The sequence below is a fragment of the Pleurodeles waltl genome, chromosome 10, assembly GCF_031143425.1.
Source record: "Pleurodeles waltl isolate 20211129_DDA chromosome 10, aPleWal1.hap1.20221129, whole genome shotgun sequence".
Taxonomy (NCBI): Eukaryota; Metazoa; Chordata; class Amphibia; order Caudata; family Salamandridae; genus Pleurodeles; species Pleurodeles waltl.
In genome coordinates, this window is record NC_090449.1 from 628608535 (window position 1) to 628636219 (window position 27685).

General features: G+C 44.5%; 1 protein-coding gene across 11 annotated transcripts in view; it reads right to left on the reverse strand.

Annotated features, from left to right (window-relative positions):
• The window catches only part of KMT2C (lysine methyltransferase 2C), a 1516687-nt gene that overhangs the window by 440791 nt on the left and 1048211 nt on the right, over positions 1-27685 (reverse strand). For all 11 annotated transcript variants that reach the window (XM_069211124.1, XM_069211114.1, XM_069211120.1 and 8 more), the window contains one exon: positions 18492-20266. In XM_069211124.1, the coding sequence (XP_069067225.1) occupies positions 18492-20266 (1775 nt within the window). The remainder of the gene's footprint in view (positions 1-18491; positions 20267-27685) is intronic.

Here is a 27685-nt window from a genome sequence, read left to right on the forward strand (position 1 = left end):
GAGGTGGTTACCTGCTCCCCTCAACTAATAAACCAATTTCTTACAGTATGTCGGTTTTGATGAATCTCCTTAGAGAAGAGCATCAACTGAAGTAACCAAGCTGTAAAAGGTCCTACATTTTCACAAAAACTTGAATCTCATTTTTATGTGGACATTTAGATATGGACAGTATCTCACAAACTGTGCTCTTTTTGAGGATATGTACTCTTGTTAAGGGAAGTAAATAGTGTAACAGAAGGAGATTGCTGATAAAATCAGCAATACCTTCTCAAGAGGAAAAAAATAAACTTACAGGGAAAGGCAAAATATGTTTAAATCGTCCTGTGGGCAATGTATAGCAGCAGTGAAGGCTTGAGTTGTATGAGGGATGTACAAGAAACAAGAGACCAGTAGTTTCCCAATCCTACGAAAGTTGTAGGCTGAATGCCTGATCGGCTCACTAGGAACTTCGAAAGAATCTGTATGGTATAGTACAAACATTACTAGAAAGTACTATGCCGTCTACCCCAAAATACGTTCTATCCACAAACTGACATTATTAAATGTTTTTTTAAGTTCACGGATACATTTATAAATACTGCCCAACTGAAACAAAAGTTATAGTCTTCCAGAGAACCCAATGTTGCCCGCATTCACTTCAGTAACAACGCCTTAAGGTTTAAAGTAAATTAATGAGGGTAGAAGCAGATGAATGAGGGCAGAATCAAAGAGGTAACCGCCCATAAAAGTGCTGATCCAATACTCTTGCAAAAATCTCAAAGCTCAAATTCCTTCTCAGCTTTGTGGCGGACTCCCTTAATGGCTCCAGAATTATTATTATTATTTTTCTAGATTTATGAAGTCAGAAACAATCCCATAATCTTAAATATTAAAACTGTCCAAGGAAAACACAAACTCAACAGTGCAAGTGGAATAATACTGCAATGGGTCTAGATGATAAAGTCCATGCACAGATTGTAAAAACAAATTGACAGCAATTTCAGCAAGCAAACTCACCACTAAGAAAAGAAGCACACAGATGTACTCAACCAAGATAACTGAAATTGGTCAGAGAGAACAAAAGTAATAACAAGCTACAAAAAATAAAATTCAAAGCACAATCTGTATACAGCATCAGACACTACCAAAAATATACCCATCATGCAGTGTCACATTATAAACTTGCACAAAAAAATACTACTTTCACATCCCGCCTGGCCCACAGAGGGAACATAAGTCACCCCTACTCACACTTATTTATGCATGTCAAAAGCCTTAAGAAAGAGTTATGCATTAGCTCAAATGACATGCACAAAATAAATATCAGGACCAAGTACAGACCCCCACTGAGGCATAACAAATGGTTTGGTAGAAAACATGCAAGTTAAACCTTTATGAAAAACAATTACAATCAAACTCAGAAAGGCCAAAAAAGCCCAATAAATAACTTTTTAATGTGTCTCCGCAAGGCCTTGCTTAGCTAGTTAATGAACAAACAAAAGAACATCAGAAATCCTGGCTTGGGAATTGGTCTTAGTGCCCACAGTAGATTAACTCCTCTGACTGGTGTCTGACCACAAGGATGACATCAAACACATCTGTTGGAAACTCAAACACATTTAGGTGCCACCACTGAACCTCCACAAATGGAGGTGCAGGTTGTGGAGACTCGGATCGACTTTTGCTGAGACAGTGGTCCTCTCAAAGTGGAAGACTGATCAGAAGAGAAATACTTGGGTGAATTGTCACCACACTTACCCGTTCAGTCTAGGACAATGTGAATTACCTCGGCGAGTCTATTTTGCTCTTCCTCAGGTCTTGAAGCAGGCGACCTAGTGGTGGGAATGTGCAGTGGACTCTATGTTCACTGCAGACAGAATGCATCTCCCAGCCAGTGCTTTGAAGAACTCAAGCGTACAAATATGCTAACACTGCACGTTCAAGGGTGGTGAATAGATCTAGTAAGGGCATACCTCACTTCTCTAAGTCAGCCTTGAGATACACAACATGACGAGACAGTGTGTGGTTTGCCAAACAACATCTGCTCTGTTCGTCTGCTCTCTCGTTCATGTACCAGGCCAGGTGCTTGGTGACCGAGAAAGATGTTTCGCTGCTACAGCCACCTCTAGAGATACCGCCTTCCTGACACAGAATTCAAGACTCTACTCTGCCCTGATTGTTGAAGTATTGGTAATGTTGTCCATGAGGACCTGCACCAACATCACTTTAATTAACAGCCAGAAAGCTTTCAGGGCCAGACAGATTACCCAAAGACACAGGTAGCACTGCCTTTCCACTGGAGACCAGTGGCCTCTTGTCTCCACTTCCTTCCACTGGCCCTCTGAACCCACCAGTGATATGTTTCTCACCACAGTGAACTTTGAGTGCCAGAGGGAGAGTGGCCTGTGGCAGAGGTGGCACTTAAATGCACCTTCACTCCATCACTTCCACTGCAGTACGGAGTAACTGCAGAGGCGCACAGCACAGCCTATCAGCATATGGAAGCATTGGTGAAGAATTCTCTCTCTCTGGTGAAGAATCCACTCTGAAACAAGGGGATATTCTAAAGTTAAGGGCACTGAGGTTAGAAGAATCCATGAAAAATCACCTGTAACTGCATACTGCACTACCCTGCTGAGTTGTAGAAAGGGAATTATGTAAAAACATCAGAAATGTGTAGTTTCAAAGGATCCACACACTCATTCTCACAACGAGTAACAAAACAGTTCCACTGTCTGGTGGAAACCAACTTTGTGGAGGGGTGAGACAGAATAATCGCCTCCAGCAAAGCATTTGTCCCCGCTAAAACTCCAGGCAGGAAACTGGAGTGGAGACCCTGGTGGTTGTGATGTAGAATGTATCCCTCAGACCAGGATGGAAGTGGAGGTCTACTCTGACAAGTAACAGAAGTGTGGGAAGGCTCAGGAGGTCATCATTCTCTCCCTGGGCCATCCAAAGCAATCAGAATAACTTCAGCCCAGACCTTGCGCAACTTCCTCTACACCCGAGAAATCGAGCATGTGGGGGGAAATGTGTAGTGAAGCAGAAAATTCCATGCCACACAAAACTCATTCCTCAAGGCTCTTTGCATTGTAAACTGAAGGACATAGAACTAACAGTAAGTGTACGTTCAAGTTTCTATAATGTCCACCTGAGTCATGCCAAATAGGGGTATGATTCCTACCTCTGGATTGAAACGCCACTCGTGGCTGTTAAAATTACATGTGTAGATTGTTTGCTCTTGTGTTCTGCAAACTTTCCAGATGGTTGGTGACCAGCCGGATTCCATACATCTTCAACCAGGTCTAAAGTCTCAGCGCTTATCGGCAGGTGAGAGCCCACCACACTCCTCCCTGCTTGTTAACACACCACACTTTTAAAAAGCATCATGTTGTATGCTAACATACGGACCTACCAATCTTGAAGTAACTAACATGCAAATTCTACACACCTGGAGAAAAGAGGCATCTGATTTCCAGTTTATACAGCTGCACACCCCATTGTAAGATACTGGCATTGGTCATTATTGTCCCCATAAAGGTGGGGGGCAAAGGGGGTTTCCTTGTACCACATTTTCCTCCACTGACAACCAGGCTATAAGTAGTGTCTAGGGGAATCCTGATGTAACATCACTTCTGCGATAGAATCACTACAGATGGAGGCACAACTGCAGAGACCGTAAGGGCCCAAAAGAGCCCAGACATTGTCTTAAAGAGACCAGGCATTGTTTTCCTGACGGAAACTTTGTTGAATAATGACACTACCCCTGACACTGTAATGCCCTTCCGGGAAATACAAGATAGAACGCAGAAACAGGAAGGGCAGAATAGGGGGAGGCGTTGGAATCATTCATAAGAAGAATAACATTGCTAAATTCTGCCCCATAGAAATTGCAGGATGTGAATGCCACCAGTTCTCGGTGGAGCTTACTCCCACTTATACTTTTTCAGGAATCACATTTTACCATACCCCCAGGGGTCCCCTCTCAATTTATGGCACCATTACCTAAGCTTTTGGCAGAATGGAGTTTGAGGAAAGACACTTTTACATCATTAGAAGATTTAAATATACATAGAGAGCAGACTGAAAACATTTTAATAAAAGGGTTTCTAGATATCCTTGAAGCATTACAATTTCATCAAACTGCGATTCTGCCTAACACATGAAAGGGCATCACCTCGATCTGTTTTTCACAAATCTAAATAAGTTAACAACAGGAAGGCCTATACCAGTACCATGGTCCGATCACTGCTTAGTTCCTATCTACCTGACACAGCCACATCGACCAGATAGAAATCAGGTCACGCTAAGGACCAAGCACCTATGGTCTAAACCAGAGGAAGGAAAGTGGCAAGTGCCACTTGCTGAGTTACAACCTACCTTTAAGCGAGACACAGGGGAGAGATATAGGCGCTTTGTAAACCGATTGACTAATTCACTTGAATCGACAATACCCTACAAAATGTTAAAACCTAACTTGTCAAAAAATAGAGTCCTATGCTACACTGAAAAATTAAAGTTACTAAAGAAGGAATCCAAGAAAAGGGAAAGAAATTGGATAAAGGACCATAAGGATGAATCTAAAATCCAATATAGATTAGTGCTAAAGAAATATAAGAAAGCAATAAACAAAGCTAGAGTTGTTCACTTTGAGGACAAAATAAGCAAGGCCCCAAATGCCTCAAACGAATTGTTTAATATTGTTAAACATTTAATAAGCCTCCCCTGTAGCTCCTCTGTTCCACAGCCATCAGAGCAACGTTGTGAATGGCAAGCAAATTTCTTACAACCATCAAACACTACTACTAAAAAAAAAGAAAAAAAAAAGACGTCAATCCCTTCATAGCAAAGAACCATAGACCTATTTCTTTACTACCATTTCAAGCAAGGTCTTAGAAAAAGATGTACATGAATACCTTTTAAATTTTATGAAAATGAAGACATTTTACATCCCACTCAGACCGGTTTTAGAGCAGCCAGCAGTACAGAAACTGCACTTTTAGCAGCAACAGAAGACATTCAGGCAATTCTAAACTGAGGAGAGGTGGCCACCATGATAAATCTGGATCTCAGCGCTGCTTTCGATACGGTGTCACATTCTCTCCTCCTTCAGAGAATGGAGGAGGTAGGAATTTCAAGAGAGGCACAAAGTTGACTGAAAGCATTTCTGGCAGATAGAACATTCCAGGTGGGTAAAGGCCCCTACTTTTCACCTATCCACTTAATGAAGCACGGGGTGCCACAAGGGTCATTACTGAGCCCCACTCTCTTTAATCTATACGTTTGGCCTCTGGCTGAGACTGTACAAGCTCATGGCCTAGCATGCTCTTGACACTCAAATTATAATGACTTGTTCCAGGAAATAGTGGCGCGGTCGCCCAGCTAAAAAAAAGGCCTATCTTAATGACGTAACAGAATGGATTTCAAGGAGTTCTCAAATGTATTGGGGATAAAACAGAAGTTATAATGTCTGGAAAGGAAGAGTTAAGAGATTGGCATTTAGTATGGCCAGAGCAACTGGGCGAGCCTCCAAAGCCGACCCCAGTAATTAAGACTCTAGGGTTTTGGATTGACGAAAAGTTAACTTCTGAAACTCAATCCAAAAACTAGCAGGTTCATGTTTCAGGATCCTCAGATCTCTAAGAAAGTGCCTGCTATGCTTCCGAGTACTAAAAGGAGAACTGTAGTACAGGCTTTGATCTATTCCCATCTTGACTATGGACATTTCCTCTATTTGGGGAGCCCTAGATATGTGACAAAGCATCTACAAGTGATCCAGAATGCAGCAGCTAGAATTCTGCTCAAAATACTTAAGAACCAGTCCATGTGCATCAGCTCCCAGTGGACAAAAGGATCTGTTTTAAGGCAACGTGCATTGCCCACTAGGCCTTTCAAGGGAAAGGTCCAATGATTATTCAAAAGCTCCTATCTGCATATGTTGATCTATGGGTACATCTAGGGTGTTCCCTAACATCGGGAATCAGGGTGCTCACCTAGCACAGGGAGGCCTGCTTAGACTAGCCATGAGCCACACAAATCATGTTTAAAATGAACTGAAGGACCAGCAGACATCTGTGATAAGTAGGATGGAGTCACACAGCAGGCCTAGTAGGCAAAGAACCATCAGGAATGGAACTCGAGTCCCCTCCGGAATCACTGGCATCATATTCCAAATGTCTTCGATGAACAGAAAGCACTGAGAAGGCTCTAGGTGCAACTTGGGGGGCCGGGGAGGGGTTTGATAGAAAACTCAAGTCATACAAAAGGGCTGCTATGACTTTTTGTGGTCTGACACCATCAGCAGCGAGCCAGCCCTGAAAAGACAATCATCCAGGTGCAGGAGTGCTGAGATCAGTGATCTGCACAGACGTGCCACAGCCAGCACCATCATCATGGTGAGGACCCTGGGTGTGGATGTTAGCCCAAATTGGAGGACCATAAACTGGTAATGGATGAAGCCTCCCTGAAACCACTTGTGCCTTCTATATGACTGCAGGATCAGTATGTGAAATACGTCCTCAGGTTGAGGGACACCAGCCAGCTTCCATTTAAAAAAGTAAATGAACCAGGTACAGCATCTTAAACTTTTCCTTGCACAGGCTAAAGTTCAAGACTCTGAGGTGTAAGACTGGACAAAGATGAGCATCCTTCTTGGGAACAAGGCAGTAATGAGATTAGCATCCAGCCCAATTTCCGTCTCTGGGTTCAACTCTACTGCTCATTTCTGCAAAAGAATCACCACTTTCTGTTGGAGAATCAGAGTGTGGCCCTGTGAATGAAGGAACAACTGCAATTTGGGGGGAAGGAAGGGGCGAGGGGGAGAATCTGGGGATGTGCTTGGTCCAAGGAAAGGGTAAATCCTCTTTCAATATTCTGTAGGACCCTCTGGTCCGCTGCAAAGTGCTCCCAGGCTTGTAGAAACAATGATAACCTCCCTCCAACTGCGTTTTGTCCTGCAAGGAGTAACTAAAGCAGCTTTTCCAATGGTACAGGTAAGGATCAGGATGAAACAGCTTGCTGGGCCTCTCTGCCTTTGGACTAGCTTAGTCCAATGTATCACCCAGGTTACTGGTTAGGCTCTTGGATGGGCTAGTAGAGTTTGGGCTGGAGAGTAGGAAGCACTTTGAAGAACCCTTGAAACTTTCTGGATTATCTGTGAAATCATGAGCTGAAGCCACCAGGTCCAAGGATGGGGAAGTTCTTTGAAGTCTTAAACCATGCCAGGGCTGAACCCACTTAGTCACTCAAAAGGAGAGAGATATCAAATGGCATATCCATCAGTCTGCTTAGAACGCTGCCTGAGAAGCCTGTGTAACAAGTTAGGCATGCCTTCTTATGGCAACAGAGGACCCCATGGCTTTGGTTGCCAGCTGAAGTATCCACACTTGCTCTAGTCATCCCAAAGTCCTCCTGACCAATTCAGCAAAACTGTCTCCCAGGTGGTCAAGTAGACTAGGCACCACCATGCCTGCCATTTCCCAGAGCACATGGGTGTATCAGCAAAGACGACATGTGCAGTTCCTCGACCTCGGTACCACCCTCCCGGTTAGGAACACCCATTTGCCCATGGCCTCCAACTTTAGAAATTCTCTGTTGAGAGGTGCTGCAGAAATGTTTCAGGTTACTGCTATGAGCATGATGAGGCTTCAGCTACCACAGTATCTGCCGAAGGGTGAATGAAGAGAAAGTCAAGGTTTTATGGAGCTGGTGTAAAACTGCAGGCACTAATTCTATTGACAAAGGGAAGACATACCGAATTGATGGGATCCATTAGAGCATCATTAAATGATGGTAATGATTTGAAGACTGCTGAAGTTAGTTGATGTATCTGTCTAGGTAACAGCAGGCCACCGTCCTCAAAATACCACTATATAAAGACACGTATCTTCAGGAGTGCTGGGTCAGAGGAACACTCCATACCCATCTTGGTGAAGTATCAAGCCATGGCATTTTGTAGTGCCAAACGGGCACGTGTCTGTAGAAGGGAGAGCAAGTTGCTCTCAACACTGCCATCATCATCATGCAGATCACTTGGGGGCATTTAAACTGTGTTAGAGTCTGACCAAAAAGATCTTCCAAAGTCTTCCAGTATTGTTTCCTTGTCACAGGCCCAGGTTGACTGCCTTTTCTGTACCTGGCCTCTTTTGCTGGTCACTGCGCCTCCCTTCTGGACCAAAAACGTATCGGCTTCATTAGCCTTAAATGTCATTGTGAAGAGGCAGAAGTCAGTGACAACATCTGAATCTGTGCCAATGACACCAGAGCTGGGGAAACCGGCAGACTACTAGCCACTGGGCCAGTCAACATCAGACAGGTGCCTTGTGTCACAGTATTGGGGCTGACTGGTGCTGCTGGAACCATGCTGGTGGTAGTACAGTGAAGGGCCTAAGCAGTTATCCAGAGCCTGCAGGAACACCACAGGTAACCATAGCGTTCCTAAACCGCACCATAACAGCCTATAAGAATTGTTCCAGATCGTCGACTAGTGCTGGAAACTCCAGGTAATCTGAGAACGTTGAGAATTTGAGCTGAAGTGGCATTGCGGCAGGAACTGGGGATGATACAGGGCCAGAAGCCAGAGTTTGCAGGGGACTCTTCAAACAAGTGAAATTTGCCAGCAACGAGGACAACTCCACTGGAGATATAGAACGTTGACAGTAGTTACCTCCCAGGTGTGAGAGACGTTTGGGTTCCCTGCTCTCTTTTCCATGGAGAATTTTGAGGCAGGAGAACAGCAACTTCAACTCAGAACTGGAGTATGATTGGCACAGAGCCCAGTGCTTGTCACAGGCTCGCTCAATAAAATGTTTTGTCTCCCACTCCTTAATTACTTTGGGGTGCACGAGGCCACACTTGTCACAAACAACTTGGAGTCATGCTCCAGCCTGAAGCAATACAAAAATAACATCATCATATCAAGTGAACATCTGCCCGTGACGAGGGCAGGATGCCTCAAAGTCTGATTCCTTTAGGGGAGCCACCTGTAAATATTGTAAAAAATAAGGATCATGTTCATTACCACGTAAATATATGTTTTCTGCATGTAGTACTGTAGATTCACATGCTCTTCATACGCCTGCCATCTAGTTTTGGACTCGGATGATTGGAATTCGTTTTTCTTCAAAGTAGTTGTAAGAAAATGGCTCCCTGTTGCAGTTACCCCCCACATTTTTGCCTGATACTGACTTGACTGAGAAGTGTGCTGGGACCCTGCTAACCAGGCCCCAGCACCAGTGTTCTTTCACTTAAAATGTACCATTGTTTCCACAATTGGCACACCCCTGGCACACAGATAAGTCCCTTGTAAAAGCTACCAGTGGTACCAAGGGCCCTGTGACCAGAGAAGGTCCCTAAGGGCTGCAGAATGTGTTGTGCCACCCTTAGGGACCCCTCACCTAACACATGCACACTGCCATTGCAGATTGTGTGTGTTGGTGGGGAGAAAAAGGCAAAGTCGACATGGCATCCCCCTCAGGATGCCATGCACACAAAATACTGCCTGTGGCATATGTAAGTCACCCCTCTAGCAGGCCTTACAGCCCTAAGGTAGGGTGCACTATTCTACAGGTGAGGGCATAGCTGCATGAGCAATATGCCCCTACAGTGTCTAAGGCTATTCTTAGACATTATAAGTACAACAGTGTGGCCATATTAAGTATTTGGTCTGGGAGTTTGTCAAAACGAACTCCACAGCTCCATAATGGCTACACTGAATACTGGGAAGTTTGGTATCAAACTTCTCAGAATAATAAACCCACACTGATACCAGTGTTGGATTTATAAAAAAAATGCACACAGAGGGCATCTTAGAGGACGGGGGAACGAGAGAGGATAGGAAGAATAAACAAGCTAACAGGGTGATGAGAGCATGAATACAAAGTCATCTGGCCCTCCGGGAGTAGAGGGTTCACTCCTCCCTGTGCCGATATCCGAATTGTTGACAAGTCGCAATATATATGTACAATATGACATCAAGTTTAGGCCGGGTATCTTTACGTTGGAGGTCAGGATATCGGGGTGATAGTATACGCCTGGGTAGTGCATTGACAACCCAATCCTTCAGTGCAGGACTGACTGGTCTGTGCCAGCCTGCAGCTGAGAGACGAGTTTCTGATCCCCTGGGGTGAGAGCCTTTGTGCTCTCTGAGACCAGAAACAAAGCCTGCACTGGGTGCAGATGCTTAACACCTCCCCCCTGAAGGAACTGTAACACCTAGCAGTGAGCCTCAATGGCTCAAACTTCGTGTTACAATTCCCCAGGGCACTCCAGCTAGTGGAGATGCCCGCCCCCTGGACACAGCCCCCACTTTTGGCGGCAAGTCCAGGGGAGATAATGAGAAAAATAAGGAGGAGTCACCCACCAGTCAGGACAGCCCCTAAGGTGTCCTGAGCTGAGGTGACCCCTGCCTTTAGAAATCCTCCATCTTGAGTTTGGAGGATTCCCCCAATAGGATTAGGGATGGGCCCCCCTCCCCACAGGGAGGAGGCACAAAGAGGATGTAGCCACCCTCAAGGACAGTAGACATTGGCTGCTGCCCTCCCAGATCTAAACCCACCCCTAAATTCAGTATTTAGGGGTTCCCCAGAACCTAGGAAACTAGATTCCTGCAACCTGAAGAAAGAACAAGGACTGCTGACCTACAAGCCTGCAGAGAAGGAGGAAGACGACAACTGCTTTGGCCCCAGCCCTACCGGCCTTTCTCCAACTTCGAAAACCTGCTCCAGCGACGCATCCGACAGGGACCAGCGACCTCTGAAGCCTCAGAGGACTGCCCTGGACTACAGGACCAAGAAACTCCAGTGAACAGCGGCCCTGTTCAAAACCAGCTACTACTTTGCAACAAAGAAGCAACTTCCAAAGACTTTACGTTTCCCGCCGTAAGCGTGAGACTCTACACACTGCACCTGACGCCCCCGGCTCGACCTGCAGAAAACCAACACCTCAGAGAGGATTACCCGGCGACAGCGAGCCCGTGAGTAACCACAGACGACCACCCTGAGCCCCCAAAGCGACGCCTGCAGAGAGAATTCAGAGACTTCCCCTGACCGCGACTGCCTGTAACAAGGGACCCGATGCCTGGAACCAACATTGCACCCGAAGCCCCCAGGACCTGAAGGAACCGTACTTCGCTGCAGCAGTGACCCCCAGGCGACCCTCTGCCTTGCCCAGGAGGTGGCTCTCCCGAGAAGCCCCCCTGTGCCCGCCTGCACCACTAGAGTGACCCCCGGATCCCTCCATTGTTTCCTACCTGAAATCCGATGCCTGCTTTGCACACTGCACCCGGCCGCCCCTGTGCCGATGAGGATGTTTTTTGTGTGCCTACTTGTGCCCCCCCAGTGCTCTACAAAACCCCCCTGGTCTGACCCCGAGGACACAGGTACTTACCTGCTGGCATGAATTCTAATCAAGTGTGGGTGTACTTCACTGGGAGAACAAAAGGCGCTCTGGGTAATCAGGTAAAAGGTTATCACAGAAAGTTATATCCTTAAATGGTGCAACCTTGAAAGACCCCAACCCTAGGTCTTAATAAGTGTAGAACACTCGTAAAGACAGTTAATTACAAGAGGCACACATAAAACATTCTTCAATACTTATAAATTTGTTATAGATTCAAATGAAACAGTGCTCATATGCAAATAATCATTCAATCATGAATAGATTTATGTATTACTGTAAGAGAAAAGAAAAATGATATTCATTCAGTTTGTCAGTGTCCTTCAAAGACGTACCAATGTCCAAATCCAAAACGGTAAAAAAATCAGATTTAATTGCTCCCAGCTTCTCAAATATTCCAGGTTCAAAGTTTTGAAATTTCTTCAATTCAGATAAAACCTTTTTCCTCAGATATTTTGCACTTCGTGTTACTTCCACTCCTTGTTCAAAAACACAGCCAACACGTGTTTCGTCAGGGAGTCTCCCAATGACTTCATCAGGGCTGCAATCGTACAAGTATCCATTATTATAGTCTTGGTCCACTCATATAAATAGAGAGACCATCACCAGTATGATATGAGAGGTGAGATGGGCAATCATGCAAGTTCTTAGGGTATCTTTGTTACCATTTAAGAGTATTATGTGATGTGTTATCGTGCATTATTATTATTGTATCACGTGCCACTCCATCAAGCATAGAAGCATAAAAAAAGGTGCTCAAGAATAAAGGTTAGTAGAATATGTGTGCCCAAAAAGGGTTGGCAATTAGTAAGTCACCTGTCTAGCATAGCCTCCATCCCTAATAGTAACTTAGCTTAGTATAGTACAGAAATTAACCCAGACTCTTACCAACATTATATTGGTCCTCAAAAAATATCTTAAGTAATCCTTATTGTCGTGTCCAAGTAGCTCCTACTCTGAGATATCTATTGGTAAGAAAAAACACACTCGATAAAAGCCAGGCAATATAAAAACCTCAAATAACCCATAGTACTCAACTATCTGGGGCCACACATCAAATTATCTAGTCAAGCCTCACCATCTCTATTTATCTATTCGCCCCGAACATGTCTCCAAGTGTGATATACAGATTTGTATAGAAATGTGAGGAAATTGCAACAAGAATAGACACAGTCACAAGCTGCAAACGCAGATATATAGAGGCCCATATTACCCAACGCCTATATTAAATATATAGATCCCAAAAAACAAAGTAATGCAAGTTAAATATTCACTCTCTTCAAGAATGTTTGTAACACATTTGATGTCCTCCATCTAATTAAGAATATCACCGCCCTCAACTAACTCACCTCATTGGTGAAAATGCAGAATATCCCGTCAACTACAGCCCATACCGAGTACGCATAGGGTTGTGCCGTGCCAAGCCGCCGTCGGTAGCGTCTCCGCGTCCAAGAATACCCGTGGGGCTGGACGCTACTCAAGATCTTGCGTGGATATCGTAATCCACCTAACGAGTAAACATCGAAACCGCCCACCATCTTGCTAGTTTGAAGAGGCCAATGTTGACGAAATTAGTCATAAACATAGAGAAGGGACTAAAACCTGCCGTCGTCTAGCTGACAGTATGACAGCCTTAGGAGAATCATTCTTCACGAAATAGAGATAGGACTATTAGATTGGAGGCCATGTTGGGACTAACATGATGTAGCTACACAAAAACTGCAATTAAAAAACTGAAGTCTACGTATTGGCAAGGGCCGGAATGATATTAGATGTGAAAAATATTTAAAATGTACACTCCTTGAGTATGGTTAACCCGTGCCTATTAGTGCCAAGAACCAATATTAAAAACGCTAGTCATGCATTACTTAATCTGGTAGAGATTAATATGTTTTTAGTTACCAGTGTGTGCAATTTTACATAGATAAACCCTCGGGTGATAGTGTTAAAGTCAAAATGTTTACTGTCTAATTTAATGACTTATGTCTGAACGAAGTGCTAGTTAATAACCCACATATATGAATCAATAATCTTATCGAAGATTCATAAGACCGACAAAGTAGAGCATACACATCATATTCATAATTCACGACAAGTGTCATATTGTGGACAAAAATTACATTTGCAAATCAGCAAAGGTTTCCCTGTCAAATACCAGTGTTTAGTAAGGACTTATTGCATATAGAATTATTCGTCAAATTTTGCTTTATACAGTGTATCCATAATAATTAGTGGTCATTACTAAACAAACTTAAAACAAATTACTGTGGTACCTACAAACCCACGTGTTATTTCTTAGGTGTTATCATCCTAATGTTTGACCCACACTTCCTAATCACCAAGAAAATATTCAAGTTCCCTATCCGTATTAAGACCCATTTCGACTGCTTTTAATCGTAATATCCACATGGCCTCTTTCCTCCTTAACGTCAGTTCCCTATTGCCCCCCCTTGGGTCTATACCTATGCTTTCCATGCCAAAAAACTCAAATGATTTGTGAGGTCCTTGTTGTTCGCATGATAATATATGGGCTATTAATGGGAATCTATAATCTTCATGTGCAAGTGCCCTTGCATGTTCTCCTATCCTGATTCTTAGTGGATGAATTGTGCTCCCAACATAGTACCGATTACATTTACAAAGCACCATATATACCACAAAAGGGGAACCACAATTGATGTGAAATTTCAAAACTTTGAACCTGGAATATTTAAGAATTTGGGAGCAATTAAATCTGATTTTTTGGCCGTTTTGGATTTGGACATTGATACGTCTTTGAAGGACACTGACAAACTGAATGAATATAATTTTTCTTTTCTCTTACAGTAATACATAAATCTATTCATGATTGAATGATTACTTGAATATGAGCACTGTTTCATTTGAATCTATAACAAATTTATAAGTATTGAAGAATGTTTTATGTGTGCCTCTTGCAATTAATGGTACTTACCTGCTGGCAGACTGGAACCCGAGCACCCCTGTTCTCTATAGGTGCCTATGTGTTTTGGGCACCTCTTTGACCTCTGCAGCTGACCGGCCCTGAGCTGCTGGTGTGGTAACTTTGGGGTTGCCTTGAACCCCCAACAGTGGGCTGCCTATGTCCCAGGACTGAGACTTGTAAGTGTTTTACTTACCTCCTAATCTAACCTTTACTTACCTCCCCCAGGAACAGTTGATTTTTGCACTGTGTCCACTCTAAAAATAGCTTATTGCCATTTTTACAAAGACTGTACATGATATTGTTTTCATTCAAAATTCCTAAAGTATCTAAGTGAAGTACCTTACATTTAAAGTAATTAATGTAAATCTTGAACCTTTGGTTCTTAAAATAAACTAAGAAAATATATTTTTCAATATAAAAACCTATTGGCCTGGAGCAAGTATTTGAGTGTGTTCCTCATTTATTGTCTGTGTGTGTACAACCAATGCTTAACACTACCTTCTGATAAGCCTACTGCTCGACCACACTACCACAAAATAGAGCATTAGATTTATCTATTTTTGCCACTATCTTACCTCTAAGGGGAACCCTTGGACTCTGTGCACACTATTTCTTACTTTTAAACAGTATATACAGAGCCAACTTCCTACAGTAGTCTTTTGAGTCACAAGGTCTTGGTGACTCCTCTTATGATTTGGGATGTGCTTGGGCACCGACTCCTTTGTTAGGTTGTTTTTCATTCAACAGGTGAGAATAGGAATGGAGTATTGACCAGGAAAAGAATAATGTCCAAGCAGGTAGAAAGTGAATAATATTAGAGTGAGCACAGCAAGAGGGTTTTTGTGTGTCCTGGAATACACTATTAAACAAAAAGGTTCCACCTAGCAGCATAGCAAGAGCGTGTAGAGGGTTTATGAGCTGCCTTCAGTATGTCCATACTCTCTAGAGGCGCACCAGGGTAACCAAACTAAGACCTAAGGAGCCAAATCATTAGGTTGAGCTGTCTGGGTGACTGACTTTGCCAATGTTTTGTGTGAGAAGGTCCGGCCTGTTGGGAAACATCTCAAGAGACAAAGGTCATTTTCAGAAAGATTGAGAACAATGACTGTCTGCTCTATTTTGGAGTCGCCAGGATGAGATTGAGGGTTTGCCTCAGTTTTCAAAAAGATCCCTGACCAGTCCACCCACTGAGCACTGCCCATGGACAGGGGGATGTAAAAATCGGGTGGTGAACTTTGGGTATTTCGCATTTTTGTATGTGGTGAAAATGTCTATGTCTGGGGTACCCCCCCCCCCCCCATTGAATATAAGGGAGCAGGACTTGTAGGTGGAATTCCCTTTCGTGGACTTGTTGCTGCTTCCTGCTGAGCAAATCTGCAAAGTTGTTGTACAGTCACGGAAAATACTCTGCCAGGAGATGAACTAGATGATAAGTGGCCCAGTGCTAGATTTGCTACACTAAGGCTGACAGGTGAAGGGAATGTGGGCCTCCTTGAGGGAATATGGCAGTCATACTGCCTGTATGCAGAACTACCTTGCGTTGAATCTGTGGAAGAAAGGCTTTGAGAGTTAAATAAATGGCTAACAGTTCCATGTGGTTGATGTTGAGATCTCATTGGTGAGGTTGCCACTGACCATGAACTATTATGTCATTGAGGTGTGCTCCCCAGCCGATTAGAGATGTGCCTGTGGTGATGGTCACTTGCAGAGATGCATCTGTGAAGGGCTTGTCCTGAAATAGGTTACTGCAGCTCTACCACTGCAGAGAACAATGGATACACCATCACAGGAATGAGGGGGCCAGAAAGTTCTTGGAGGCGGAGGCTCTCTTACTGAGGGAACCTCTACTTTGGCCTTTGGAACTATTCCCTCTAAAATAGACACATAAGAAGTCTCTGCCACCCTGCTTGCAATAACCCAGCTGCTGATGGGACTGGGTTGGTTCTATGGAAGAGGCCCTGGCCCCACCTCTAGTCTGGTGCTTCTAAAAGAAGCCCCTGCCAGAAGTTACCTGAAGGGCAAACTTTGCTTTAGGAGCCTCTGGTGCCCTTTTTAATTTTCCCAAGTATTGTGTCTACTTGAGGTCTAAACAGATGCTCCCTGTCGAACTGCAAGTTAACAATGTCCTGTTGCACCTCTGGTTTGAAACCTGATATGCAGAGCCAGCACTGTGCCGTAGGATGATGGAGGTGTTCACTCTTCTAGCTGCTGCATCTGCATGACATTTCCTTCTTTGACAAGTTCCTCACCCTTTTTACAATACTGGTCAGGTAAGTGCTGTAGGTGTCCTTCCATCTCCTCCCTTAGAGCTCCATAATATTGGGAGAGGAGGCCAATGGAATTAGTGATGGGCCTATGTGTAGCCAATACTACAGCTACTCTCTTCCCAGCAGCATCAATTGCATTGCATTGCACTCCTAGTTAGGAGGTGAGCATTGCCCATGGCTTGGGCTGCTGCCCGTTTCCTAGCAGTTGTGACATCCAGGGAGTCTTGTGGGAAGTGATCCCTGATGTAGAGCAGGTTGACGAGTGGCCTTATATTTTTTGTTTATGAGGTGTGATGACAGGGGACTTAACAGCATTCTTGAAAATCTCATGAGCAGATTTTTGCACGCCTTTGAGCACGGGGAGGTCGATGAACAGAACTCCACCATGACTTGAATAACGCTGTGGTTATGTGTGGTGTTATCCAGTGGGGAGGCCCTCAGTGGGATATGTTCTAGATCTGTCTGAAGATCTATGCCATAATCCTCCCAAGGATCTCATGAGGGGCTAGCATAAACTGGGGTGAAGTACTCAGCCAGGGAACAGGAACAAGTTCTCATTGTGCCAAAGTATGACTCCTGTGACCCTTGAGGGGAAGGCTTAGGAGATGTAGGTAAAGGAGGGGAGGAGGAAGAGCAGAAGCTTTGTCCTTAGTCCTCTTGGACAGAGAAGTGTCCAGTAGGTGGCCGGACTTCCTCAAAAGCGAGCCTATGCTTATTTGGCAGGGCCTTCTCTGGAACAGAGATTTTGCTAGTGTGGGGGTGGATAATGATCCTACACTCTCTTTCGTTCAGCTCCTGTTGCAGTCTCTTGAAGGTTGTGCTTTCCTCTGAATTGTGAAGTGTTGGTGTCGACGACAGTTGCTTCAGCATCAATGGTGCTTTCTGTCTTGAGGGTCCAGTCAGCTTCAAGGGTTCGGCACCAACAGGCATCCTCAGAGTCGAGTCCGGACAAGAGTTGAGGCCACTGAAAGGGTCTTTCCTGTATTCCAAGGCCTATGTTCAGTGCTAATAAGCACTCCGAAGTGGTGGCACACCTAAAGATAGTGGCGGCAGCTTAGGCACAGGTCTGGATGCCCACTGCCCAGAGGGGTCGCGCTCGTTTCGGATGGACAGCAGTTTCTGGACCTTGAGAGGGCGTGAGTGTGAATAGTAATCACATGTGGTGAGATTTTCAAACAAGGGCTGAAGCTGACCAAGGTGGAAGGAGCATCCTCGGGTGCCTCCTCCTCTGCCAGAGGTTCCTTCTCCTCTGCCTTTTCATATCCCGTCTGGCATCTGGGGATATTCGAAAGGTGAAGAATCTCCATGTTGAAGTATCCATCAAATCTGTTATTATATGATTTTGTTACATAGACATTAATGCCCATTAGATTTTGTACATCATCACATTCGACTTATACCGTCAACTGCCCGACAAACACAGGCTATGGAGGGTGGTGCACATTAGGCTGGCCAAAAAGACCTTCAGATACAACTGTACAAGGGTTGAAGATTATGGTGCCCATTAAGTCATTCTAATTCAATATAAGTATGATCAGCCATGACTTCACAATCATTTACATGATGCATGGATTAATATTGTTTTGACAAAATATATATATTATTCAACCTTCGTAAATTTTTTACAAAATGCTTAGCAAATTCTAAAACAGTATTGTGCAGTACTCGCCAGAATGAGTGCACTAAACAGATGTTATTATTGCATTACATAAACGAATGATAGTTCTTGTAGGTGTGAAATTACATTTTTCAAGAGATGAAGAAAACAATTTCAAATATCACAGTGCACAAAGTATATTATATGAAACATTTAAAATATGCTTGAACTCACTATACAAGTATCTGACAATAAGGAAGTATTTCAACACCATTCCATTTCCCTGGTAGCATATGCCTTACATACATACCAATGTTAGGGAAAAATGGCTCGGAACGCTGGCGTATCATAGCTTGCATCTGTCTCTGTTGCTGCTGTTCTTGCCTCTCCTGATCCAATAGATCTTGCAAAAGAAGCGGCTGCTCTTCTAGAAGAAGTGGCCTTTCTCGATTCTGCTGTAGCATTATTTGCTGTGGGCTAGGCATTACGTTGGGGCCCATTAAACTTGTCACAGATGTAGACTGATTAGCAGGCTCTACAGTTCCAAATGTCAACGTCTGACCAATTAACTGGCTAGGCATAAAAACTGGATTTGCAGTTGTTCCCTGAGAGAAGCTACAGTTCGGTCTTGGTCCCATTGTCAACTTGGAGGTTTTTGCATGCTCTGCTGTTTGTCCTGGTGAGTTAATTACAGTCTGTGAGACAGAAGACACTTTGTTTGAATGTACTGGTGTTAAAGACTGAGGAGAGCCCAAAGGGTATGTTTCAGAGTGGTCAGATGTTTCATTAGATACAGAGTCTGTAAGAATTGCAGTGGTTCTAGTGACACTGCCTGTCATTATTATACCTTCAGTTGCTAATGAAGAAGGGCCTTGCACAACAGTTGGGCACGTTTTGGCAGTTTCTGGAATCCTGTCATCAGATAATTCCTGATTCCCAGACTCGACAGAAGCAGTTTTACGATTTAACCCTGTTTCAGTGCTAGGAAGGTTGCTTGCCGCACCTGAATCATCCTCATCTTCTCCACGTTTTTGTTGTTCTTGTGAATTTGGAGTTATCATTTCTGTTTTTAAATCAGTGATATCCATTTTTTGCTGTGAAGAGTTGCCACCTGGGGAATTAGCAACTTTATTTTGCTGTTCACTCTTAGGCTCCTCACTCTTGCCGGACATATCCAATCTTACATCAACTGGAACATTAAGATCCAATTCCTCACTAAACATACCTCTCTTGTCTCCTAAATCAAGCTCTCCAGCAGTGTATGCAATTATATCAAAATCTTCTGATCTGAGAAGGTCATCAAGATTGGGATCATTAGTTTCTATATTATCCAAAGTATCCAACTCGTCTCCCTTTCCATCTTCTGGGTCCAAGTTTAGATTCTCCAAATCTTCATCATCTAAATCTTTGACTTCAACTGCATCAAGATCTTTGACATCTATGTCTTTTACTGAGGGATCGTCAGGGTCAATCTTCTCCTGAACTTCTTCTGCTGCCTGGCTAGAAAGCTGTACATCACCAGCAGCCTCAGGAGGGGAATTTCGGGATAACGGAACATCGGACAACATATCGACATGTTCATGGTTCTCTGAACGAAAGGTATGTGGATGATTTGAAGGCATTTGAGTCTGACGGGATTCTGGTAAAAGATCAACATGTAAAGGAACTTGCAAGGGCCCTGGTAAACTGTGATTATTATGTTGAATTGGTTCCATTAGCCTGGGGCCCGGGAACTCCTGTTGATGGATGAAACCTATGTGTCTCTGATGGTGCGTGGCAGCCTCTAATCGATTGGCACCAGGAGGTGGAAAGATAAGTCTAAGTCTTGCATCAGGTGGCCTGTGACGCAATTCAATGTATGCCTGTCCTGATATGTTGTGCTGTTGAACAGGCATACCATATGGTGGGTAATGAGGAGAGTGTCCAATAATGTTATTCAACTGTAAATTATTGACAGGTCTAGGCATATTAAAGGGCAATGGTCTTATCTGCTGTGTAGCACCAGGTGCTTGCATTTGTAGTGGAGGTCCAAAGAAACGCTCCTGACTTGGTGCAGGACGGTAGCCACCTCCAGTAAAGGAGAATCTGAAAAACAAAAAATATTTCTAATTATAGGAAACTGCATTTGCTTATGATACAAGTTGGCAGTCTATTGACTTAAGGCCAGTAAGCTGGGGATCCTGAAAGAAAACAAAGAGCAAGTTACTTACCTTCGTTAACAATCTTTCTGGTGGATACTCTACCTAATCACAGTTTCCTCACCTTGTGAGTATTCCCCAGGTGTGAGACTGAATCAGTAAACTGTAAAGCAGCACTCCTAAGCGTTTGCTGGTGGCGTCATATGGCTCCACGCAGATGCTGTTCCTCTGTGGAAGTGACAAGAAGAGTCATACATTAGCACCACCTATGAGCGCTAATCTCAGCTGCTTTCTTGGGCTGTCCACAACCTCAGACAGAGTCTATCTGAAGACTGGCATGACCAGTGTGCAGATCTCAAAATTGGGACCTTTTTTAGATGCTATATGAACACAATGCACAGAAAGGCGAGGTGGTAGGGTCAGTGAGGAATCTGCAGTTAGACAAGTATTCACCAAAAAGTAAATAACTTGTTCCTGTGGTGAATACTTCTAAACACAGATTGCTTACCTTGTGAATAGATATAATAGCAGTGTCTCTCTAGGTGGTGGGACTGTGAACTGGTTTAGACCAAAATGTCCTGCAGGACCTGGCTTTCGAGGCAGTAGTATTTCGAGACCAAGAGTACTGATACCCACCCATGTAGCAACTTTGGGTCTGGTAAAATAAGCCTGTAAGCTTTTCGGAGACTGATTCTTATACAATGGGCAGCAGATCTAAATGCAGAGAACAGTGCTTTGAGATATGGTCTGTTTTTGCCCTGCCTTGCCCTTTTTTGTCTTTCAAAACCTCACAAAGAATTGATTGTCCACCCAATGCAGTACAATGTGATCTATACAAAAGCTTACAGCCCAAACAATGGAGCCTTTCCTCTTTTGTAGAAGGGTCAGGTGGAGGAAAGAACAGCAGAAGGATGATTGTGTGACATGAAACGGAGTGACCACTTTTGGGAGAAAGCAACCCTGGGTCTTTAATACCAACTTATCTCAGGAAGATTGTTGTATACGGTGGGTTCACAAAAAGAGCCTGCAACTTGCTCATACATCAACTTGATGTTATGGTAATTAGAAAGACTGTTTTAAATTTCAAACGTCTCAAGGGACAACTTTGCAGCGGTCCAAAAGGCGTGCACATCAAAAACATGAACATTACATTTCAGACCTGCTGTGGCATCACAAAGGGTGTTGGTGGAAATACATTTTGAAAACCTTTAAAAAAACATCTTATCATAGCAGCAGATTTAAATATAGAAGGCAGATTCGGCAACAGCAAAAAAGCTGGAAGAGCTGACAAACTGCTTTTAACTGTGCCCAAAGCATATCCTTGCTGGGCCAGGGGCAAAACAAAAGGCAAAACTTCAGACTCAGACAACTTGGGCTGTGGTGGGTCAAAATAGGAGGAGCCACACCAAGCCACAAGTTTGTCCCCACTACTGGCGTCCTGCAAATTCATAGAATACTCTAAGTGTGATGAGATGATGTAGAAAGCTGGCTATTTATGTAGTGTACCAAATGTAGGGGTACACTACGAAGATAGTACACTTACTGGTTTACATGGGTAGAAATGACAATCCCAAAAGCTCTGTTTTGTGGTAGTGTGGGCGAGCAGTTAGGCTTATCAGAGCGTAGTGCTTAGCATTTGTTGAACACAGAGTCAGTAAATGACACACACTTAGGAAGAATGAACAATTGCTTAGAAAAATATTTACTTGTCTATAACCTATTTCAATACCAGAATACTTGCAAGAGAATAAGTACTATTGCAGAAGACTTGCAAGTAACACTTCTACTCAAATGCGCGTTTACATGGTTAAGGTCCCTACGCACTTATATTGCATAGGGGTCCTTGCAATCAGGTCTCGGGTCCGCTGTAGGTAGTGGGGTGCTAGGGGTGCAAAGTCACAAACAAGACCAGCAGTTCAGTTTTACCTGCCCTGGGGCATCTGGGTGCAGAAGTGCTAGATGAGTCAGGTTCCTGCGCACCACACACTTGGCGACAAGGTGGGCCACTTACAAAGCGAATGCAAAGGGGGCTTGGGGATAAGTATGAGAGCTCCAAACGGTGGAACTTGGTCAGTGGGTGCCCTAGGAGCAGGGGGACTCTCCTGGATGTTGTGGACCTGGGCCAGGGCACTCTGTGCAGTGGATCCTTAGCAGCTGTGTTACTGCATCAAGAAGCACACTGCTCTTTGGGTGACCTGCAGAGGGAGAGACATATCAAGGCAGCTGGATGACTGGGAAGGTTATACTCTGCGATGCTGACGTCCGTTGCCAGCAGGTCTTGAGATGCGCTGTTGGAGTCCAAGATGGGCCTCAACAAGCCTTTGTTGTTGCAAGGGGTCCAGGTATTGGTGCAGCTCGGGTTCGGTTAATTCTGATGTCTTCTCACCTGAAAGGATGACAGGACTGGCCCCTTGGAGCACGGTGACCACCTCATGGATGGCTGCTGCTTCGATGGATCCGGTGGTCAGCAGAGCGGTGATCCAGACATTGCGGCTGGTGTTTGCAGGAAGCAGGAGAGTGGCTTCTCCCTTTAAGGGAGATGCTGACAGGATGGCAAAGTGCTGAAGAACCTCCAAAGCTTTTGGAGTCCCCACAGCTGCAGGACAAGTCGTGATGTTGCAACTGTCAGGACAGGAGCAGGTAGGCAGGCAGGGTTTTGTGCCAAACTTTTACCAGTCATCCACAGTTCTGGCTCTTCTGTGACCTCTTCTTCTTTGTGTCAGATGAATCTGCTCTTCTGGTGGCAGGGGGGCCACCTAAAGAACAAGTTACTTAACTTCAGTAACGCCTTATCTGGTAAAGACATATTCTAGCTGCAGATTCCTTACCTTTTGAATTTCCCCAGGCATCAGTCTGGACCCGGAGATTTTTCTTGAGCAATACCCATGCGCACCATTAGGTGCTGTTGATCGGCTCCGTGTCCGTTGTTATCTGCGCCATATATGACATCACGGGCCCTATATAGGCGCCACCCCGGCGTGCTAACCTAAGTTTCTTTTCACGAATTCCCATGCCAGAAGCACAGAGCCATTAAGGACACGGACTACTGGTGCGTCAAAACTAAGGCCCTGAAAGGGATACCCTGTCCCTATAAATCAGTTCAGAGCGGGGAGGATGGGTGGGTCAGTAAGGAATACGGAACTAGAATATGTCTCTACCAGATAAGGCTTTACTGAAGGCAAGTAACTTGTTCATATGAGAGCGCGGCCAGGGGTAGGTTCCCTGTTTTGGCTACGGAGCATCTCAAGTAAGTCTTGCAACGCAATGCTTTTCTTCACTACAATTTTGCTTGGCCAGCATTGTCATAGACGGGCGCTGGACTGTAACTGCCCATACTGTTTGACAATTTGATGTGTGGGGTTCCATGTACCTACAGGCGGCTCCTGATAACCTTCTGACCCTAACGATGTAAGCTACTGACATTACGTAATTATGATGCCGCGTTCTTGGACTCTTATTCAGTATTATTTACAAGTACGTGAGAATGTAATTTATATTCTACCGATCTTTTAAACCAGAGAGGGCTTACTTTGCACGACTGCTCCTGCTTAGTTTAAATTACCCTTTTCACCTTGCATCTACTGATCAAGTGGTGCCCGGTTTTGGATTCCTACATAGCTTTGTTGTAAGGGATAAGTGTGTCCCATTACTGATAAATTATTTTAACAAATGGACTTCTTTAACAATTGGATTTTTTCACTCTACTGCAATCTGTGGGTATAATACAATGTTTGCCTTGAATGACAGCCATTTTTGTTGTTTATCTATTGACTAGAAAGTTCACGCCCGGCCATTGGGCCACCGCTGTCCCATGAAGCTCGTTCCTCTAATGGGAGGGTAAGCTAATTAACAGATTTGTATGCACTAGTGTGCCACTACCTGCACCATCACAGCGTGTTTTTCACCAAAAACGACACTTACATTTGCAGTTTTAAACCTTTAGTTTGCAACTACATGTTTATGTTTGTTGCCTGTGTTATTTTTGATTGCAGGGCGACAGTTAGGAATAGGACGTTCAAGCTACACACAAGTAGTGTAAGTGACTGGAGTATTGACAACTGACAGTCTTAGTTTATAGGAGTTTTTTCAGTTGTATAGAAGGAGAAGTAAATTTCCACCTGGTCCTGAAGAAGCGTCGCTGGATCCATTTGGACCATTAAAGACGCAAAACATGTTGACCCTTGTTTCAGGGACGGTCTGGTAATTCCACACGTTCCTTTCTCCATTATATGTGGTTGAGAGTGTTTTGACCATTATACTCATTTCACTCTCCTCATTATTTTTAGTCTTGGCCTTTACCCTCCATGGTTGAATAAAATTGTTATCCCTAGGTGTTGGGTCCTGAGCCAATTTTAATCCTTACTGCTACTCTCTTTCTCCTCTTTCCAAGCTCACGTTTGGGGTCTTGGCATCATCGAGTAAAGATCTCTGGCAAAGAGCCCACCTGCGGGGGGGGTGCCCATCAGACATTGCAGCGCCAGTCTGACGAGGAGCAATTCCGATGATGAAGCATGACACCCATTAGGGGATGTGAGGATTCTTGCTCCTAGAATTAGGACTTCTCCCTCCTACTTCCTTTTTGGAACAGTGTATTTTGTTGTTAAGTGCATATGAGAGAGACCTCTAGTTGCAGATTCCTTACCTTTTGTAAAGATAAACAAGAACACCATCCTCGGAGGTGGGTCTGCAAAGTAAGGTCATACAAGAAAGGCCTGCAAGACTGAGCAGGCAAAGTACCCATCCCTGAAGACCTGAAACTAAACCGGTAGTAGTGTTTGGTGAACGTGTGCAGGGATGCCCACGTTGCCACCTGACCAATATCAAGGACTGGAAATCTGCTTGTTACTGCAGTGGTAGCAGCTGTTGCTCTGGTTGACTGATCACGCAAACCTCCAGGAGTTTGCTTCTTAGCCCGTGCGTTGCAGATTTTAAAGTAGAGTACAACCTCTCAGGAGATGGTCCTCCTCTGCATTCCTGGACCTTTCCTCACACCCACTTAACTGACAAAGAGTTGATCATCCACCTGGAACTCTTTTGTACAATCACGGTAGAACACCAATGCTCTTTTTGTGTCCAGGCGGGGGAGTCTCTGTAGGAGGCTGGCCCTCTATGTAGTGTGCAAATCTAGGCACACTATGTAGGGGGTCCAGGCAACCACACATTGGTTTACAGGGGTAAAAACTAGACCACCTAATGCTCTAATTTTTATGGTAGCTTGGTCGAGCAGTTAGGTCAATCTTGGAGAAGTGCAAAGCATATGTTGTACTCACAGTATCAATCTTGCAACTCATACACTCAAAGGAATAACTTGACACCAATTTAAAAGAATACTTCAGATTTTTATGAAACTTTCAAGACCATCAAAATTGGTAAAGTACTTTTCGAAATATACATTTTTGAAGTTTAATAAAAAATAGCCTTTTTGTGCGTAGTTATGCACCACAGGACTCAATGGAGGATAACCTTTAAAAATGCATATAAAATCATACAGTAGTTTATCAAGTTCTTCTTTTGCAGGTTGGTCGAGGCCGTCAGTGGGCACACTGTGCCAGCTGGAGAAGCTTGAGTGGCTCCCGGTTCCGCCGGGAGCAGTGGGGAAAATTCTTTGGAGCTAGTGCAGGGACACTGTGGGCGACCACTTAGAAAGGTACTGCACAGGTAAGTTTAAAAGGTGAATCCTGAGGGTCCCCTTGGAGTGTCAAGGTCGCAAGGGGTAGGGGGAATCTTAGAGCACAGCTGGATCCTCTGTGCAGGGCACAGGGCAGCCGGGTGCTGAGTGAGTCAATGAGCCAGGAGCTGTACACACAGATGTACTCAGAAGCAGGGGGTAGGCTGGTTCAAGGGTCGATTGCAGGACAACTGGGGCACTCTGGCAGGAGGTCCGGGGTGTTTCGGAAGTCCCTTCACTGGAACTTCCTCCTGGTCCTTTTACAGTCCCAGGTGGGATGTTTTTCTTGGTTTCCGAAGTCAGGTGACCAAAACCCATGGTACTGCTCTGATTCAGCTACTTGAGGGCCCAGTGCCACCAAACTTCGCACACTGGCAGGGTTTGTCCTCGTGGTCTTCAGGGTGACGTTTGGTCCAGTTGTGGCATCCGATTCCCGAGTTAGCATCTGGTCAGTAAAATGTACCTCACTGGCTTGTTGGTTCAAAGTGGTACCTCCACTCTCGAAGGAGTTCTCTGGTGATTTGCGAAGCCTGGAGGTCCTCTCTGGTTATTTCAAGTTTTTCCAGTTGTCCAGCAGCGTTTGTCAGGTCCTGGGTGCAGCAGGCAGTGCTTGACGCCTTTTCTTGGCGGGTCCACAGTTCTCGTGCCTTGGATCGTCTTGGTGCTGGCCTTCTTCTCTTTGTCGAATTTGATTTCTTGGTCTAGGGATGCCCACTAAATACTGTATTTGGTGGGCAATTTAGGGGGAATATAGGGTGGCTACACTCACTAAGTGACCACTTCCTGTGGTTAGAGGTCACTTCTCTACACCTGATTGGCTATTTTCCTTACATCTAAAATGGAGGAAAATGAAATAGAAAGTACACTTCGCATTCAAAACCTTAGGGATGGTGCATGCCAGGTAGGGCCACTCCTCCTGTCCTTTGGAGTTTTGCGCGCTGCTCCCGTAAAAAGTGGGGGTTTGCATTGAGGGCGGCCATCTGCTGGTACTTATAAAGATTGGCGTGATATTTCAGACTGCGTTCTTTTGAACTTTACTCACTTGAGTTTTGACTTACTGGATTTGTGAATAGAAAACTTTGGGCGAGGGGGGCCTCACATTGTGTTAAGTATTGTTGGGTTCATTTTGAACCTCGAAGGGATGGGTGTTTTCCCTTGTGTAGGCAACCCCTAATGTTATAATTGGCCAATTAGTGTCCTGAGCGCCAGTAGTCCCCTGTTATTACACCCCATTTCACTTATTGGCCATCTGCTGCTAGCAGCAGGCCTGGAGTTAGAGTTTCAAAAGCAGTAGGTCCTTTGAAGCTCCACCCACGAAGGGCTTTGTTCGGCATCCCAGAGAGAAGGATCTTCACCCTCGGGGTGCAGATTTGTGTTTGGCAGTGGCAGGCTGGTCAGGACCACTCAGGAACCATAACAAAGTAGTTAACGTTTGCAGGGGGCACCTCAAAGGTGACCCCTGGGTACGTTTGTTATTAAATACAATACTGGTATCAGTTGTGATGTATCATTCTGAGTTGTTTGATACCAAACAACACAGGGTTCAGAGTGGTCATCGTATAGCTGTGAAACTCATATTGACTAGTATCCAGCAAAGGATTAAAATGGCTGCTCTGTTCACGCACTATGTCCAGGGTTTGGCAAGGACACAGTGGGGGCATATTGCTCATGCAGCTATGCCACCACATACAGTATAGT